This window comes from Dipodomys spectabilis, unplaced genomic scaffold (genome assembly GCF_019054845.1).
Source record: "Dipodomys spectabilis isolate Male_0828 unplaced genomic scaffold, ASM1905484v1 ptg000146l, whole genome shotgun sequence".
Lineage (NCBI taxonomy): Eukaryota > Metazoa > Chordata > Mammalia > Rodentia > Heteromyidae > Dipodomys > Dipodomys spectabilis.
In genome coordinates, this window is record NW_024870823.1 from 786,661 (window position 1) to 805,074 (window position 18,414).

At 37.3% G+C, this 18,414-nt stretch overlaps 1 protein-coding gene across 2 annotated transcripts in view; it reads right to left on the reverse strand.

Moving 5' to 3' along the window:
- Gphn (gephyrin) overlaps nucleotides 1-18,414 on the reverse strand; it is a 392,152-nt gene that overhangs the window by 44,556 nt on the left and 329,182 nt on the right. For both annotated transcript variants that reach the window (XM_042691808.1, XM_042691809.1), the window contains 2 exons: nucleotides 12,953-13,011; nucleotides 11,840-11,993 (listed from right to left, as the gene is read on the reverse strand). In XM_042691808.1, coding sequence (XP_042547742.1) covers nucleotides 11,840-11,993; nucleotides 12,953-13,011 — 213 coding nt within the window. The remainder of the gene's footprint in view (nucleotides 1-11,839; nucleotides 11,994-12,952; nucleotides 13,012-18,414) is intronic.

An 18,414-nucleotide genomic window follows, 5' to 3' on the forward strand; every position in this document is an offset into this window, starting at 1 on the left:
GAAGGTGGCTCAGTGGTAAAGCGCTTGCCTTGCATGCATGAGGCCCTGGGTTCGATTCCTCAGCACCACATAAGCAGAAAAAAAAAAAAGCTGGAAGTGGTGCTGTGGCTCAAGTGGTAGAGTGCTAGCCTTGAGCTGAAGAGCTGAGGGACAGCGCCCAGGCCCAGAGTTCAGGCCCCACGACCGGACCAAAAAAAAAATTTTTTTTAAACTTTATTTTTGGTATTATCAATGATACTACTATCTTCTCAGTTTTCAAATATTCAATTTTTGAATCTTCTTTGCTGTTCTCTTTGCTGTCCATTCTCTTCCCAAATACTTCAGTTATTCACAACAATCTTTTTTTTTTTTTTTTTTTTACAGTGCTGGAGCTTAAACTTGCCTTGAGCTTGCTAAGATGGCACCCTACCACTTGAACCATGCTCCAGTCCTCTCTTGGTTTTCTTTTCAGTTAGCCTCCCTCTTTACTCTCTTCTTCTTTCACTTGGGGTCAGCTTTGAATTATGATGCCCCTCCCTACAGCCTAATGAATAGTTGGGATTATAGGCATGCATCATCATGCATGCTTATTGGTTCAGATAGGAGTCTCACTAATGTTTTGCCTAGGCTAGTCTTGAACCAAAATCCTCCCCATCTCTGTCTCTTCCATAACTGGGAAATAGGGGTATGAGACATTGGGCTGGGCCCAGGAACATTTTAATTTCTTTCTTACCCCTCATTTTCATTTACTGTGTTATCAATCTGTCTATAACTTCATATTAACAGCTTAAATTCTCAATTCTAGGCATTCACTATTTTTTTATTTGAATTTCTTTTTTTTTCTTTTTTTTGTCCGTCGTGGGGCTTGAACTCTGGGCTTGGGAGCTGTCCTTGCGCTCCTCAGCTCAAGGTGAGTGCTCTACCACTTGAGCCACAGCACCACTTGGTTTTCTAGTGCTTTATTGAAGATAAAAGTTTCATGGACTTTCCTGCCCATGCTGGCTTTGAACCATGATTCTCAGATCTCAGCCTCCTGAGTAGCTAGGATTACAGGCATGAGCCACCAACGCCCAGCCTGAATTTCTTTAAAAGTTTTAAAACTGCTCTTTGCTTATGCTATATAAATCAACTGGTAAACTGTACCATGACACATGCGGTTTGAGCTCATGGCCACATGCTTGCTAGGCAGTGCTCTCTCACTTGAGTCATGCTTCCAACCCCCAAGTATTTTTAACACAAGCTTATTCAGATCTATATACTCCAAAATAGGACCATGGGCAATTGATTAACATGAACTCTACACAGTCTTGTGGTGCTCCAAAAGGTAAGACTACTTGTTCTAGCTAATCATCTATTTTATAAATTCCATGACCGACAAAAAAAAAAAATTCCAGGTAGTTTAAACCAGTTCTCAAAATTCCATGCGTGCGTGCGTGCGTGCGTGCGTGCGTGCGTGCGTGCACGCCTGTCAGTCCTGGGGCTTGAACTCAGGCCTGGGTACTGTCCCTGATCCTGTATGCTCAAGGCTAGCACTTTACCACTTGGGCCACAATGCCACTTTTGGCCTTTTCTGGTGGTTAATTAGAGACAAGTCTCACAACCAGGTGGCTTTGAACTGCCATCCTCAGAGTTGAGCCTCCTGAGTAGCTAGAATTGCAGGCATGAGCCACAGGCACCTGGCATTCTCAAAATTCTTTAAGCAATTCTATAACTTTCTCTTGAGATACTGAGGTTCTGTTGAAGAGTAGCAGAATTTGTTACCCCATATAATACTGTTAAAGGATGATTTTGGAGCTGCAGGCAATTAAGAAAAAAAGTAAGCAAAGCTCTGTCTTCCCTTCATTTGCCTAAAAGCAGAACATGAGTTTATAAACAAGCCCCTCCTCCCCTTTCTACCAGAAGCAGAAAGCTTTAGAAGACCCTTATCAGCAGAGGAATGGCACCAGAGGAATCTTTACAACAAACTTTACTAACTATCCTTTATCTGTCATCAGATAAAGGCTGCTGCCACCAGAGATTCAGGCTTTAAAAAAAAAATCTTATTGCTACTTTAAGAATTTATTATTTTTTGTTGAAGACATCTTACCATGTATGTGTATGTATTCACAGATTCCGTTCTTTAAAATTTTTAATCTGTCTCTTGTTAGAGGAGCTGCATCTAAGAACTCAGATGAGTGGAGGTAAAAAATTTTTCCTCTTATACATTATCAAGATGACAGTTTCCCATGTTTAGAAACATTAAATATATCCAACTTGGTCTGATCAACAGGTGTCTCTTCTGGTCTCTTCATGAGGACTTTGACAGTCATTGAAGTACCATCAAGACTCAGAGAAAAAGACATGCTAACAGTATTGTCATATTGGTCAAACTGAGCTTCATTGAATTCTCTAAGTCTCTGAGGGCTTTGTGTATGATGAAGTAGTAGATCTAGCACTTCTTTTGAGCTATGATCCTTTTTGGTTGTTCACACAAAGTTAATTGATACTTACTTTGTTTGTCATCAGAATAAAGTTATTTTTGGTTATTTGCTTTTGGTTATTTGATTAGATGTGTACTAATTTTTCTCTTGCTTGATGAAGATCTGCTAAAGTACTACTCTGATACCAACTGTCCTGTCAGTTGGCTACACTGTCTCTATAATAATTTTTCTTACATTATGAACTCTCAGACTCATTTTTCTTTTTCCTGTTTCTAGAAAATTTAGTAGTTGTGATCAGAAATCAATTTGCCATAGTGTACATACCCTAGAACACTCAGATTGTCCAGATACATAACAAAAAAGGGAGAAAAATCAGACTATAAACTCTAATGAAGTATATATTCCTATTCCAAACAGCTTTTAATTATCACCCTAAAAGAAAGTCAACAGAGTTAAGCTAATTGCCTTGGTTACTTGGGTATAAGGAAGAGGAACATTCAATTAGAAAATGTACTTTTAAAAAATATGAAACATAAAATTGGTTTTTAAATATAGGGTTTACAGATTATATTAAAAATGTAATATTTCTATTAAGATGACTCTGGATAAATTAGACTGACTCAATAAAAGTTGTTCTGTGTTTTCTAACTATAGCATCATGTAAAAAATATTAGGACAAAATTCTAGCTTTGCAAGTCTTGGGTTTATTTTCCATATAAAATCTCAATCTCTTACATTATCTTTACTGGCTTTGTCAAGAAACTGCAAATATTCTGTTCATCTAAAGGAAATGATGATATAGAATGTCTCTGAAAAGAGGTATTAATTCTTTTTTTCTCTTGTGGTGCTGGGAATGAAACCTAAATCCTCATGCATGCTAGAGAAGTGCTTTACCACTGAGATACATCCTAGAACAAGATGAAGTCTTTCGGAGTCACTGGCTATAAAGGTCTCTTTTTTTTTTTGGCTAAAAGATTCTGTTAACTGATGAAAAATGACTTAACTAACTTCCCCACCCCCTCATATGTAGAACTGCTCTTGCTATAGACTTTGCTGGATCATATCTCTTCCCCCTCTTTCCCCAAACATATCCTATGGCCGCAAGCAGAAAAAGTCAAAAGCTATGTACATATGACCATATAAGATGATGCTTAGTGAAATGAATACCAAGATAGGGACACAAGAGGTTTTATCTTTCTTGCTGTTGTTTTTAATGTATTTATTATGTACTATGTGATTTTTTTTTTTTGTTTCTTTTGTATGTTCTTCCCCCATGGTATAACCCCTGTTTCCACTGTATTTGATTTTGGTGCCTTGCATCTTGTTTATACATTTTTTTTTAATTTGGGGAAGGGAAGGGAAATAACAAAATGCTGAAATAAGGATACAGGTTGATCCACTGTAATGATGAGATGTATAAGACACTATGTTGAAAATGAACTTTACAACTCAGTGGGGGAGGAGCTTGGGAGGTGGGGAGGAAAGGGATGGTAGGGGAAAAACAAATAAGGAGTTAATCATGCTCGATAGGAAATGTGCTCATTACTTTATTCATGTAACTTTAACCTCTTTGTACAGTATCTTTTTTTTTTTTTCTGGGTCCGGTCATGGGGCTTGAACTCTGGGCCTGGGCACTGTCCCTCAGCTCTTCAGCTCAAGGCTAGCACTCTACCACTTGAGCCACAGTGCCACTTCTGGCTTTTTTTCTTTTTACATATGTGGTACTGAGGAATCGAACCTAGGGCCTCAGGCACGCAAGGCAAGCGCTCTACCACTGAGCCACCTTCCCAGCCCCTGTACAGTATCTTTATAATAAAAAATATATACTAAACAAAAAGATAACCTGTGAACTCAGGGCCATACCATTGGGCAACAAGATGCTCTAAAAAAGCCCCTATAACACAAGGTAAGATTCCATCTGCACAAAGAGTCCCTTCCCCTGTTCCCATCCAGCTCCCTTCCTATGACAAACTACCCCAGACTCCTGCCCTGCCTGACTTCACTCTCCCTGCCTAATAAAAGAGACTTCAGCTGTAAGGGAATTGAGTCATTTCTTCTCTAGCTGAGCTGAAGAATGGTTGCCTGACATTTCTTCTCCAGCCAGGCTGAAGAAGACTTAAGATACCCTTCCCAGATTTGGAATCAGTAAACATGCTGGCCTGTGAATTTACAGTTCTCATTTTTTCTTTATTCATACTTCTGGAAAATAGTATTTCCTTAGGTAGATTTATGACATGTTCTTAAACTTACATTTAAAATATTTGTAATAATTATGAGTATTTGTTTAAAAGATTTTAATTTAAAAGATATTTCTTTTTTTTTGTCGGTTGTGGGGCTTGACCTCTAGGCTTGGGCGCTATCCCTCAGTTCTTCAGCTCAAGGCAAGCGCTCTACCGCTTGAGCCACAGTGCCACTTCCAGTTTTCTAGTGGTTTATTGGAGATAAGAGTCTCACTGACTTTCTTGCATGGGCCGGCTTTTGAACCATGATCCTCAGATCTCAGCCTCCTGAGTAGCTATGATTATAGGCGTGAGCCACCAGCACCCGGCTAAAAGGTATTTCTTGAACTAGAGGCATGGTTTAGCAAGCAGCTAAATGATCCCAAGGCTCTGAATTCAAGCCTCTGTTAAGGCAAAAATTAAAAATTAAAATAATACTGAAAATTTGTTTCCTTTCACCTTCCCCCCACCTCTTTTATAATGCTGGTGTTGGAACCCTAGTCTTGTTCATGTTAGGCAAGTACAATAGACCACTGAGTTCTTAAGTATTTCTTGCTGTTAGTTATAACATATTAATATCTTGACTTTGACAATAATCTTGTCTTGCTTGCTCTTTGTGGGACAGTGGCTAAATATCTAATCTCTAGAGCCTTTAGTTTTTCTATTCAACTTCATATTTAATTATCATGCATTAAAAAGAATATGATACATGTTGCTTGTAGGGATAAAAACAATTACTGTAAATTTAATATACAATAATAGTATAAATAAAGACTGATCCAGAAGATGTGGTATAACTTAGGCTGAAAAATGACTAGACATATAATAGGTAATAATCTAGCTATAGATATACAGGTAAAAGAGAACTAGATGTAGACAGCATGTGTTAAATTTACAACATTAGACCAGAGTTTTTAGTATTAATAGAAACTTATTCTGATGTACTACTGGTTGCTTAATCACCAGAAGATATATAAACAGTGGTAGGGTTAAAGTGGTAAAAGTATACATTCTAATTAGTTTACTAATCAGTTCTCTGGGCATTGGGAAGGAAATATGGTGTATTAAGACTTGGAAGACGCATGTACAATGCTATAATGTACTCCTGAATGAGAATGGAAGGACAGAATACTATGAAGCTAGTAAAACAACCTTTTAAGGAGACAAGGTAATAAAAAACTTTCATACAATGTTAAATTCCTAAAGTATATAAAATTACATGTACATTATGATAACTGCTATACAAATGAAGCAATATAAACCTATATTCACAGTTGGAAAATGAAAATAATTCAAGTGATAACATTTTTCAGTTAAAGCATGGTGAGTTTATATATGACTTTCTTCTTCTCTATTTTTAAGGTATTTGTTTTTGTTTTTGTTTGTTTGTTTTGGGTCCAGTTGTGGGGCCTGAACTCTGGGCCTGGGCTCTGTCCCTCAGCTCTTCAGCTCAAGGCGAGCGCTCTACCACTTCAGCCTTCCTGTTTTCTAGTGGTTAATTGGAGATAATAGTCTCATGGACTTTCCTACCTAGGCTGGCTTTGAACCGTGATCCTCAGATCTCAGCCTCCTGAGTAGCTAGGATTACAGGCATAAGCCACTGGTGTATGGCTGAACTGTGTTTGAAAGTAGTATTTTTACAGCTGGGAAGGTGGCTCAGTGGTAGAGTGCGTGTCTCGCATGCATGAGGCCCTGGGTTCAATTCCTCAGCACCACATAAACAGAAAAAGCCAGGAGTGGCACTGTGGCTCAAGTAGTAGAGGTCTAGCTTTGAGCTGAAGAGCATCCAGGCTAGAGTTAAAGCCCTACGACTGACCAAAAAAAAAAAAAAAAAAAAGAAAGAAAGTAGTAGTTTAAGTGACTGGATTTTAATGAGAGGAAATGAATATAGATATGAAGTCTAGTTATATGGTGTACGATGATAATGACCTGAAATGTAGCAAATACTTACCTATTGATAGACGAATGGGTAAATGAAATGATAAGAGATACACACACAATGGACTACTAAGAAGTAAGAAAATTCTAGGTAGATGTGGTGGTAGTTACATGTAACCACAGATACTAAGGAGACAGAACAAGAATGAAAAGTTCTACAACAGCCAGGTCAAAGTTAGTAAGACCCTATCTAAAAAATAAAGTATAAAATAAAAGGGTTAGGCATGTGGTTCAAGTGGCAGAGCAGTTGCCTCACATGTGGAACCCTGGGTTCAATCTCCAGTATAGGTTGAGGCAAGTTGGATCTTGGCTGTAACAAGGATCAATGTAGAAGACATTTTACTAAGTGAAATAGGCTGTTGCAAAAAGATAAACACTGTATTAACTCCAGTAGTGACATACCTAGAGACAGACATTCAAATGATGGTATCCAAGTGTCTGTGAGATTTGAGGGGAAATGAGAGTCCTTAAATAGGTATTGAGTTTCAGTTTTGCAAGGAGTTCTGGTAAATGGCTGTATAAGCATGTGATTATCCTCAATGGTCTGAATTTACCTTTAAAAAGGGTTGGTATGAGCCAGGTGCTGTTGGCTTACAACCTTAATCCTAGCTACTCAGAAGACAGATCTGAGGATCACAGTTTGAAGCCAACCTGGGCAGGAAAAGTCCAAGAGACCCTTATTTCCAATTAACTATGAAAAGCCAGCAGTGGAGCTCTGGCTCAAGTGGTAGAGCAGTAGCCTTGAGCAATAGAACTTAGGCCCTGAGAGCAAGCCCCAGTCCTGGCATACATACAGAACTGCCTCCCTGCCTCCTCCCTCCAGTGGTTAGCATGATGAATTTTATGATACCTTAGTGAAAAGTTTCAATGAATAGTGACATCATTATAAAAAGTTAGGAAGAAGGTATTTTTTTGGGTGGGAGGAAGAGAAAGATGTAAAATTAGATAATGGCGGACTATCAGGTAGAAATATCCAAAAGAAGTTGAAAGTGGGGAATTTAAAAAAATTCTGTGAATAGAGTCAAGGTAAATATAAAAGGTGGGGAAAAAAGATGAAACTATAGCTGCTTTCCAAGTGTAAAGTTTGTATATCTTTTAATCTATATATTCTCATTTCCTAGGTGATGTTATCTAGTTTTAGGAACTTAAGTACTATGAATATGCAGCTAACTTGCACAGGTACATTAGCTCAAATCCTTCTCCTAAGCTCTGGATTATGAGAGTCAATTGCCTCCTCAGTATTTCTAGAGGAATTTCTAATAAGTACTTTATTTGTTTTGTTTTGTTTTTTTGGGTCCGTTCATGGAGCCTGAACTCTGGGTTTGGGCACTGTCCCTCAGCTCTTCAGCTCAAGGCTAGCACTCTACCACTTGAGCCACAACGCCACTTCCGGCTTTTTTTCTCTTTGCTTATGTGGTGCTGAGGAATCGAACCCAGGTTTGCATGCAAACCACTGAGCCACTTTCCCAGCCCTAATAAGTACTTTAAACTTAATATGTTCAATGTAGAATCCTTTATTTCCTTGGCTCATTCTCTCTCATTTGGGTCAATATATATATATATATATATATATATATATATATATATACATATATATATATATGTATATATCTATACATATGCATATATACATATAATATACACTTTCTTAGGATAGTACCTGAAGAGTTCATGTTTATTACTTATTTTTTTTATGTTCTACTTTGAATTCCCTATTCAGACTGGTTAGTTTTACTTTCATGATATATCATGATCTGATTACTTCTTGCCATCTCTATAGCTACCGCTGTACGCTACAGTATTCCATGGCTTTCTAGTCCTGATCTTTTCTTCTGTCCTGCCTATATGCCTTGCCACAAAGAAGCCAATACATTAAGAAACTTAAGATATATTATATTCCCTTATGTTCCATGTTATGTTTCCTTTCCTTAAAACTGCCCATTTAAAATAAAATGTTACCTTCTACTTTGCTTCCTGATAAATTGACTTTCTTCTGCCTTCTCAAAGATGAAAAGCAGAGATATTCCTTTTGTGGTTCTCTTTGTCTAGAATACACTTCCCACACATAGAATATATTCTAAATGCCTTTAGATCTCTACTCAAATTTCATCTTATAGTGAGATTTAATTACTTCATCTATAACAGAAAACTGTCAGGTCTAAACAAAATCACAACTCTTCTAAGGATTTCACAAGATGGGAGGTGGGAAAAGGGAGTGTCAAATATAGGGAATTATGTGTTGTAAAAGCTGGAGGAAAAACTTGTGTCACCAAGATTAGGGACTACAGCAAATCACTGTTGTCTAAGGCTGTGGGGGAAGGGAAAGACATTACTGAGATTGAAGGCTTACATTTTTGCTAATGCTTTTACTTTCTTTGCATCTTCTAATACCACAGGAATGCATTTCAATGGCAAAATATAACTAGGGGCCAGGAGTGGTGGTGTATAATATAGTTCTAGAATTCAGGAGGCTGAAATAGGAGGACCCCAAGTTTGGGGCCAGAAATAAACTATGGAGTGAGATCCTGCCTCAAAAAACAAACAAACAAACAGTAACAACAAATCATTAAATCCTAATTAAACCAAAGCTTACAAGAAGGGTTGGACTACTCAGATTCCAGGCTTCCAGCCTAATTGCAAAAAGGGAGACTATAATAGAATTGTGGTAGGTTAAGTTTTCAACAGATAATATTGGCTTAAACCTTCTCTACTGACACTGTTTACCATTTTACTTCTCTTTATTTTATTTATGCAATTTATTACTATTCATTGACTACCTATCTGCCAATTACAATGTAAATTCTACATGGACAGGAATTTACCTATCTTTATTTCTGTTTATCAAGAAGAAGTTATCAGAACACTGCTTACCATCAGTTACATATAAAATGAGAAGTGGTATGCCCCATCAGAGAGGAGTATTTTATCTCTAATATGTTTAGAATTGCTAGTGCATGGTGATAATAAAAGCAGACTGATTTTTAGTCAGGTCTTATTATCGTTTTCTCATTTTCTGCAAACAAGAACATTCTTATTTCAAACTCTGTTCCCTTGGAAATTTGATAAAGATGAAATGTCAACTTGTTACTAGGCAACATTTCTTATGGTAAAAGTGGTCTTTGGTATCATATATGAGGACTGAGAAGTATTATAAATGAAGGTACTATAAATATTTAGTGGAGAGACACAGTTTTGGGCTTCCATGTGTATGGTAATACTTGTCACACTTACCTTATAGAGATCCTAAAAAGTACCCCCCCATATATTTTTTTTAATAAGAAGTACTGATATCTATATAGGACATGAGGCTCCTAAGTTTGGGTGCCTTCCACACTCTCCTAGTACAAGTCTTACTTCCTTGTACCTGAGCTGTCATTTGAAGAATTATCAGAAGAGTCATGGATGACTATATGGATTGCTAAGAGCTCTGGTCTCTCTGAAGAAAAAACTATTGGTTTCCCTGATGGATGGTAAGTTTCCTGTCAGTAACAGTATTGATTTCAATATCAATATATAAATCAATATCCATTTTTTTTGTGGTACTGGGGATTGAATTTAAGGCCTCATCCTAGTTAGGCAAACTTGAGCCAAACCTGTAGCTTCTTTTTTGCATTGGTTATTTTTGAAGAGGAGGTCTCATTCTATGCCTGGGCTGGCCTGCACTGTGACCTACCTACTTACGCTTCCTTATGTTCCTGGGATGACTGGTGCCCACCACTGTGTCCAACCATTGTGTTTAGCTGTAAGTGGGACAACAGGTCCAAACCACCATGCATAGCTATTGGTTGAAATGAACTCTCATAAATTCTGATGTCCAGGCAGGCCTCAAAGTTGGATCCCTCAGTCTCCACTATGAGACTTATGAACTTGAGCCACTGTTTCTCACTTTCCTGCCAATATGTTTCTAAGTAAATGGGCTTAGGTACTTTCTATTCAAATTTTGTCAATCTGATCCCTTTCCGAGTCCCCCCACCCCGCCCCCCCCAGTACTGGGAATTAAAACCAGGGCCTCACACAGGTTACACAGGTGTTATACTTCTTAGCTACACTTTCTATCCCTCAAGGCTGAATGGCTCATTAAAAGAACTCCCTGGTGAGTATTACAGCATGTAACACATGCATAGTATATACTTATAGAGCAAATATATAAAATTTGGAATGTATGCCCACAATGGTACTACCTAAATTTTAATATACAGTTCATTGAAATTGACAATGTCTGAGTCTGCCATTCTTTACAAATGACAGCTCTATTTTCCTAGTTTTATAATAATTTTATCATCTTCATAAAGTTATACAGTCATAATACTGGGTAGGTTTTAAACAGTATACTTAGATATCTTGTAAATGGGCATAAATGAAGCCATATTTATCAACAGAAATCAGAACTAGTACTTAAGGGAAATTTATATTGTGTATGGCTAAATTATAGCCCTGCCACATTAACAGGTAAGTGCAATTTTCTTTTGGTCTCTGAGAATAAATGAATTTATGTATGTATTGGGGGGGAGGGTGTCTTGTTTTCTGATTATAGAACTTCAAGGAGAAAGAGAATTATTTTTTATCACTAGTTAAAGTATAATGCCTAATACAGAGGTAAACAATAAACATTTCATTCACTAACATTAAAGTATATCACCAGAAAGTCATAACTAGAGCTAATTTTGGTAAGAGTAGGGGAAGAATGGCAAACAATATAAATCAAAGATTTTATCAACAACAAAATAATTATCAACTCTTTTTGGTGATAATAGATTATGTATTATAGCACTTTTAACAAAAAATAAGGGCTATATATGGTATCTTGACTTACTGATTTACTACTTATGCAGTTGGTCCATCCCTTAGGCAATAAAGATAGTCATTGTCTTAATAGACTAAAATAATACTTCCACAGCTTGATATCTGAAGTTTACAGCCAATTTTTTTTGTTTATACGTACTGACTGGGTTGAAAAGTCATTGGCTATAATATTTCATCCTAAGAAATGGAAGGGAACATTTCTTAATGTATCATCTATAGATTTTTCCTTCTTCTTATCTTCTGTCTTTAACTATTCTGAGGCCAAATTATTATTCCTTAAGTATAAAAATGTAATACCATTGGTAAGATCCATAACTTTACAAAATAAGAGGACAAAAATGCCTTTATCTTGTAAGCCTTCTCTCCCAGTTTTTACTATATATACATAGTTTATATATATATATATATACACACACACACACACACAGTGTGTGTGTGTGTGTGTGTGTGTGTGTGTTTGTGTGTGTGTGTGTGTATTACCTCATTCCCTGTTGACATGACTGCAACCACTGGAAACTTGTTAACTTCAACCTCTGTGACACCCACAGTTGCCAGGAGACCAATCTCTGAGGGACCCATGTGGGTTCCTTTGGCCAAAACACATTCCCCTCTTTTTATATCATGGCCAATAGGTCTGAAAGACAAGGCAGAATCATTAATAGTATGTCTGAAAATAACATTTTCTCAACTCTGAGGTAAACTTCAGTATCAGAAAAGGCACATTCAAGGGGAGAAAAATAATAAAGATGAAGCAGGAATAAAAACATTGAGAAGGTTCTAAAATAAGTGTTAGTAACTTAAGAAGATATCAAACTACAGAAGACAGAAGATTTTTATGTATCTATTATTTCTAAACAGGAATATGTTACTTCATGTTTGAAAATTACTTTAAAGATTTTGCTATACTGCATTATAGTTAAAAATACCAATTTCAAACCTCCTGTGACACAAAGCAAAGATACTTAGTGACATCCATAACTGGTTAGCTTTGTGGGAAATATAATAGTGCCAATGAAATTATTGTTATACTGGTAATTTCTATTTAGATTATTTAACTGAAGCCTTGGGTACATGCACTTCAGTCTGCTACCACAGGGATGGAGAAACACAATTTGTTACAAAGGGATTTTAGGCGAATCATTAGTAATGATATTAAACATGTCCTATTGTAAAAGAAAATGGAAGTATATGCACTATTATAGCAGAAAAGTAGCCTCATCTTTGTATATAAGGAATAGCAGATTATTTTACTATTAATTATAGTCAATATTTGATTCTAGAATCTTCTGTGTTAATACCAATTTATGGATAATCTAGGGGTGAAGGGTAAATCTGGATCATCTAAGGGGACACGTTGGTTATTTGAGCTTATGACTTTACTTTTTCTCATGTGTTTTTTTTTTACTTTTAATCTACATCATTACTTTTCATTAAAAAGTAAACAGGGCAGATATGGGATATAAAATTCTGAAATTTCATGGTGCTTCTTGTTTTTAACACTTGAAAGCAAATGGCTAATTGACCTGAGTCAATTGACCTGAGTTTATGATCATGTAGTTACAAAAGCTATACATGGCTGTGTAATGAACTTACCTGATATCTTGGCCTGGACGAGCCTGCACCAGAATTCGTACCTCAAGTTCTTCAGTGCCCTACAAAATGAGAAGGTCATATAATTTCAAATGCAATCTAATAGAATTTTTGATGAACAGAATTTAGTTTTTTAAGTACTTTTATCACCACATAAACTCAGAATATATAAAAATATAAATGAACAGAAAACAACTTGCTAACTAAAAAATTAGGTTTGATGTTAATAAACCAATCAACCAATATTTTCTTTAACTTTCATGATTCAAAAACGTATTAGTTCAAATGCAGAATCTTACTTTGTAAGCAATATTAAGTGATATATATGTGTGTATGTAAATATACATATATATGCACACACATATGCCTACCTTAATAGATAAAATAAAGTTTCATGAAGATAACCTTTCTCTTCTGTTCCCATGAATCATGGATTCAATACCATGTCAAGGTTCCCAAATTCCTCAGAAATTTCAGGTAGTTTTTACAGTATATCTGGTAGTAGATTTCTATAGACTAACTGCAATAACTAAACCAAGATGAGTTAAACCAACTTAACAGGCCCAAATCAAGCACTGAAATAGAAACAGCAATAAGATTCCTCCCATCTAAGAAAAGCCCAGGACCAGATGGATTTACTGCAGAATTCTACAAGGCCTTCAAAGCAGAACTCACACCAATACTCCTCCAACTCTTCAAGGAAATTGAAAGAGAAAGTTCACTACCGAACTCTTTCTATGAAGCCATCTTAACCCTCATCCCAAAACCAGGCAGGGACTCATCAAGAAAGAGAACTATAGACCTATTTCTTTGATGAACATCGATGAAAAATTACTCAACAAAATTTGGGCCAATCGATTTCAACAATTCATCTAAAAAAATCATACAACACAATCAAACAGGATTCATTTCAGGGACACAAAGCTAGTTCAATATATGCAAATCAATTAATATAATTCATCACATCGACAAGAGCAAGGATAAGAACCACATGGTTATCTCAATAGATGCAGAAAAAGCATTTGACAAGATCCCATACCCCTTTATGATGAAGGCTCTGGAAAAACTAGGAATCCATGGAACATTCCTGAATACATTAAAGGCTGTATAGGACAAACCTACAGCTCGCATTATACTTAATGGTGAAAAACTAAAGCCATTTCCTCTAAACTCAGGAGTGAGACAAGGATGTCCACTCTCTCCACTTCTCTTCAATTTAGTATTAGAATGCCTAGCTACAGCAATAAGACAAGATGCAAACATAAAGGAGATCCAAATATGGAAAGATGAAGTAAAACTCTCCCTCTTTGCAGATGACATGATCTTGTATTTAAAGAATTCCACGAGGTGGCTCACAAGATGCAAACATAAAGGAGATCCAAATATGGAAAGATGAAGTAAAACTCTCCCTCTTTGCAGATGACATGATCTTGTATTTAAAGAATTCCACGAGGTGGCTCAGTGGTAGAGCACTTGCCTTGCATGCTCGAGGCCCTGGGTTCTATTCCTCAGCACCACATAAGAAAAAAGCCGGAAGTGGCGCTGTGGCTCAAGTGGTAGAGTGCTAGCCTTGAGCTGAAGAGCTGAGGGACAGCACCCAGGCCCAGAGTTCAGGCCCCACGACCGGACCCAAAACAAAAAAAAAAAGAAAAGAAAAAAAAGAATTCCATGGACTCCACTCCCAAATTACTCAAGCTGATTCAAAACTTTGGCAAAGTAGCAGGGTATAAAATTAACCCTCAAAAATCAATGGCTTTTTTGTATGCCAACAATGAGAAAAGTGCAGCTGAAATCAGGAAAGCAACTCCATTTGTAATAGCCCCACAAAAAATAAAATACCCAGGAATTAACTTAACCAAAGAAGTGGAGGACCTCTTTGATGAAAACTTTAAAAACCTGAAAAAGGAAATTAAAACAGAACTTAGAAAGTGGCAAAACCTCCCATGCTCCTGCCTTGGAAGGATCAACATTGTGAAAATGGCAATACTTCCCAAGGCTATCTACAAATTCAATGCGATACCTATAAATGTTGCAACTTCTTTCTTCAAAGAGGCAATCCAAAAATTCATATGAATAACAAAAGACCCCCGAATAGCAAAAACAATCCTTAACAGAAAGAACAGTGCTGTAGGAATATCAATACCAAATTTCAAACTCTACTACAAAGCCATAGTAATCAAAACAGCTTGGTACTGGCACAAGAAGAGACCTCAGGACCAATGGAATAGAATTGAAAACCCAGAAATGAACCCACAGACCTATAGCCATCTAATCTTCGATAAGGGAGCTAAAAAAATAGAATGGAAGAAAAACAGCCTCTTCAGTAAATGGTGCTGGCATAAGTGGTTAATCACTTGTAGAAAACTAAAGCTAGATCCTTATATATCACCCTGTACCACAATCAACTCCAAATGGATCAAAGACCTTGAAGTCAGAGCAGACACCCTGAAAACATTACAGGATGGAATAGAAGAAACCCTAGGTTTCCTTGGCACAGGCTGAAATTTTCTTAATAGAGACCCAGAAACACAACAAATCAAAGAAAGGTTGGACAAATGGGATTGCATGAAGTTGCAGAGCTTCTGCATGGCAAAGGACATAGCTAGCAAGATCAATAGAAAGCCCATGCATGGATTGGGAGAAGATCTTCACTAGCCATACAACGGACAAGGGTCTCATATCTAAAATATACCTGGAACTCAAAAAATTAAATTCCCAACAACAAATCCTCAAAGAAACAACTGCCCAGTAAGTAAGTGGGCTAAAGACTTACAGAGAAACTTCTCTGAAGAAGAAAGAAGGATGGCCAATAGACATAGGAAGAAATGCTCAAATCAAAACATGGAGATACCACCTCATCCCAGTTAGAATGGCTATAATCAAGAACTCTAATAACAGATGCTGGAGGGGATGTGGACAGAAGGGAACGCTACTGCATTTTTGGTGGGAGTGTAAACTTGTTCAACCACTTTGAAAAGTACTATAGAGGTTCCTCAAAAGACTCCACATAGAGTTCCCCTGTGACTTAGCAATCCCACTTTTGGGCATTTACCCTAATGATCACAAACAAGACCATAGTAAAGCTACCATCACAACTATGTTTATTGCAGCATTATTAACCATAGCTAAGATATGGAACCAACCCAGATGTCCCTGAGTAGATGAATGGATCAAGAAAATGTGGTATATATTTACAATGGAATTCTATGTCTCCATTAGAAAGGATGACATTGCCCCATTTGTTAGGAAATGGGAAAGGCTTGGAAAAATAAGTGAAGTAAGCCAGGCCCAAAGAAACATAAGTCTCATGGTTTCCCTTATTTGCAACAAATAGTATATGTCTGAGACAAGCAGAAAAGGTCAGATAAGACAATGTTAAGCAAAATGAATCCCAAGATAAGGACACTTTCTTGCTATTGTTTCTAACATATTTATAAGGTACCATGTGATTTTTTTGTTGCTTTGTATGTCCCTCTCCCACAGTATTTCACTTTATTTGATGTTGGTATAATTTGGGGAGTGGAAGGGAAAAAACAAATTGTTTAAATAGGGATACAGGTTGACCCACTGCAACAATGAGATGTACAAGATGCTAAGTCAAAAAACAAACTTTACAATTTAGGTGTGGAAGGGAGTGTACTTGTGGAGATGGGAGGGAAGGGATGGTAGGGGAAAAACAAAGGAGGAGGCAACAATGCTTGATAAGAAATGTACTCATTACCTTGCTCATGTAATTGTAATCCCTCTGTACAATGTTTTCACAATAAAAAAATATTAAAAAAAGACCAACTGCTATAATCAACTTTACAATTATGGGCTGTGACTAATATTGTGACATTGGAACTGTGTCTTGTCATCTGGCAGTCTAAGGATGTGTGTGTTCTTGATTTCAATGCTTTGCTGGCTTCCTTTATGCCAATAAATCTCTGCTTGGACAGTTATAGCAGCAGGCAATGTGATCTGTATGCCAAGATTTGAATTTTATAAGCCCTACATGTGAGAAGGTCATTAAAAAGAAAACGTCCAGACCAAAAAGACTGGCTGTCTCACAGCATGGACAAATTTTATGACCTTTCCAACCTAAGATTATACATATTATTTTACCCTCAATTTAAAAATGTAAAATACTTTAAACTTTTCCCAAAGCTAAGTAAGCGTTCCAGTTATTAGAATTTCAATTCACTATCTTCTTCCTCCTTTTTCTCCTCCTCCTCCTCGTTTTTGATGATATAGGGGTTTGGACTCACACTCTTACACTTGCTAGGCAGGAATGCTATGACTGCTTAAACCATGTCCCCATCCAACATTAGTTATTTTTGAGAAAGTTTCTAGCTGCCTGTTCCAGTATACACCTGCACCAGTAATCTGGTGATTTTAGGCTTTCCAATGCAGCTAGGATAAAAGGTGCATATCACTATACCCATTTTTTCTCATTGAGATGGAGTCTCAGATTTTTCTGTTTTACTCCTGTTCTTAATCTATACGAACTAAGTATGACAGGTGTGTACCACATACCTAGCTACTGGTTATGAAAGGGTCTTGTATGTGTGCCCAGACTGGCTTTGAACTGCAATCCTTTTCTCAGCCTTGCACAGCTAGGATTACAGGCATGAGTTATCAGTACCTTTTCCTATTTTCATTTGTGCTGATATTCTGGTTTCAACCATTGCCACTAGGTTCAGTGAGAAAAAGGCTTACTTAAAAGTCCAAAAGAGCTGGGCGCCGTGGCTCACGCCTTTAATCCTAGTTACTCAGGAGGCTGAGATCTGAGGATCGAGATTCAAAGCCAGCATGGGCAGGAAAGTCTGTGAGACTCTTATCTCCAATAAACCACTAGAAAACCGGAAGTTGTGCTGTGGCTCAAGCGGTAGAGCACTGGCTTTGAGCTGAAGAGCACAGGGACAGTGCCCAGGCCCAGAGTTCAAGCCCCACAACAGACAAAAAAAAAAAAAAGTTCAAAAGACCCCAGAATCCTTTATTTGAAATATTGGAGCAGGGACTCTTTTAAATGTATCATTTCCAGGTTGTAATTTAGTGGCACCAATCAGAGGTAAAAGGGTCACTTAGTTGAAATATCTGGCTATAACATGATGTTCAAAAAAAAATCTGGCAAAATGTACTTTGATTCTTTTTTTTTTTTTTTTTTTTTGGGGTCCGGTCATGGGGCCTGAACTCTGGGTCTGGGCGCTGTCCCTCAGCTTTTCAGCTCAAGGCTAGCACTCTACCACTTGAGCCACAGCGCCACTTCTGGCTTTTTTCTTTTTGCTTATGTGGTGCTGAGGAATCGAACCCAGGGCCTCAGGCATGCAAGGCAAGTGCTCCACCACTGAGCCACCTTCCCAGCCCCTGTACTTTGATTCTTGTCTATTAAATTCTTGGGATTCTTGTCTATTAAATTCTGATTTAACCTTCTAATATATATATTTCTTTTTCCTTCTGGTTCTAGGGCTTGAACTCTGGGCCTG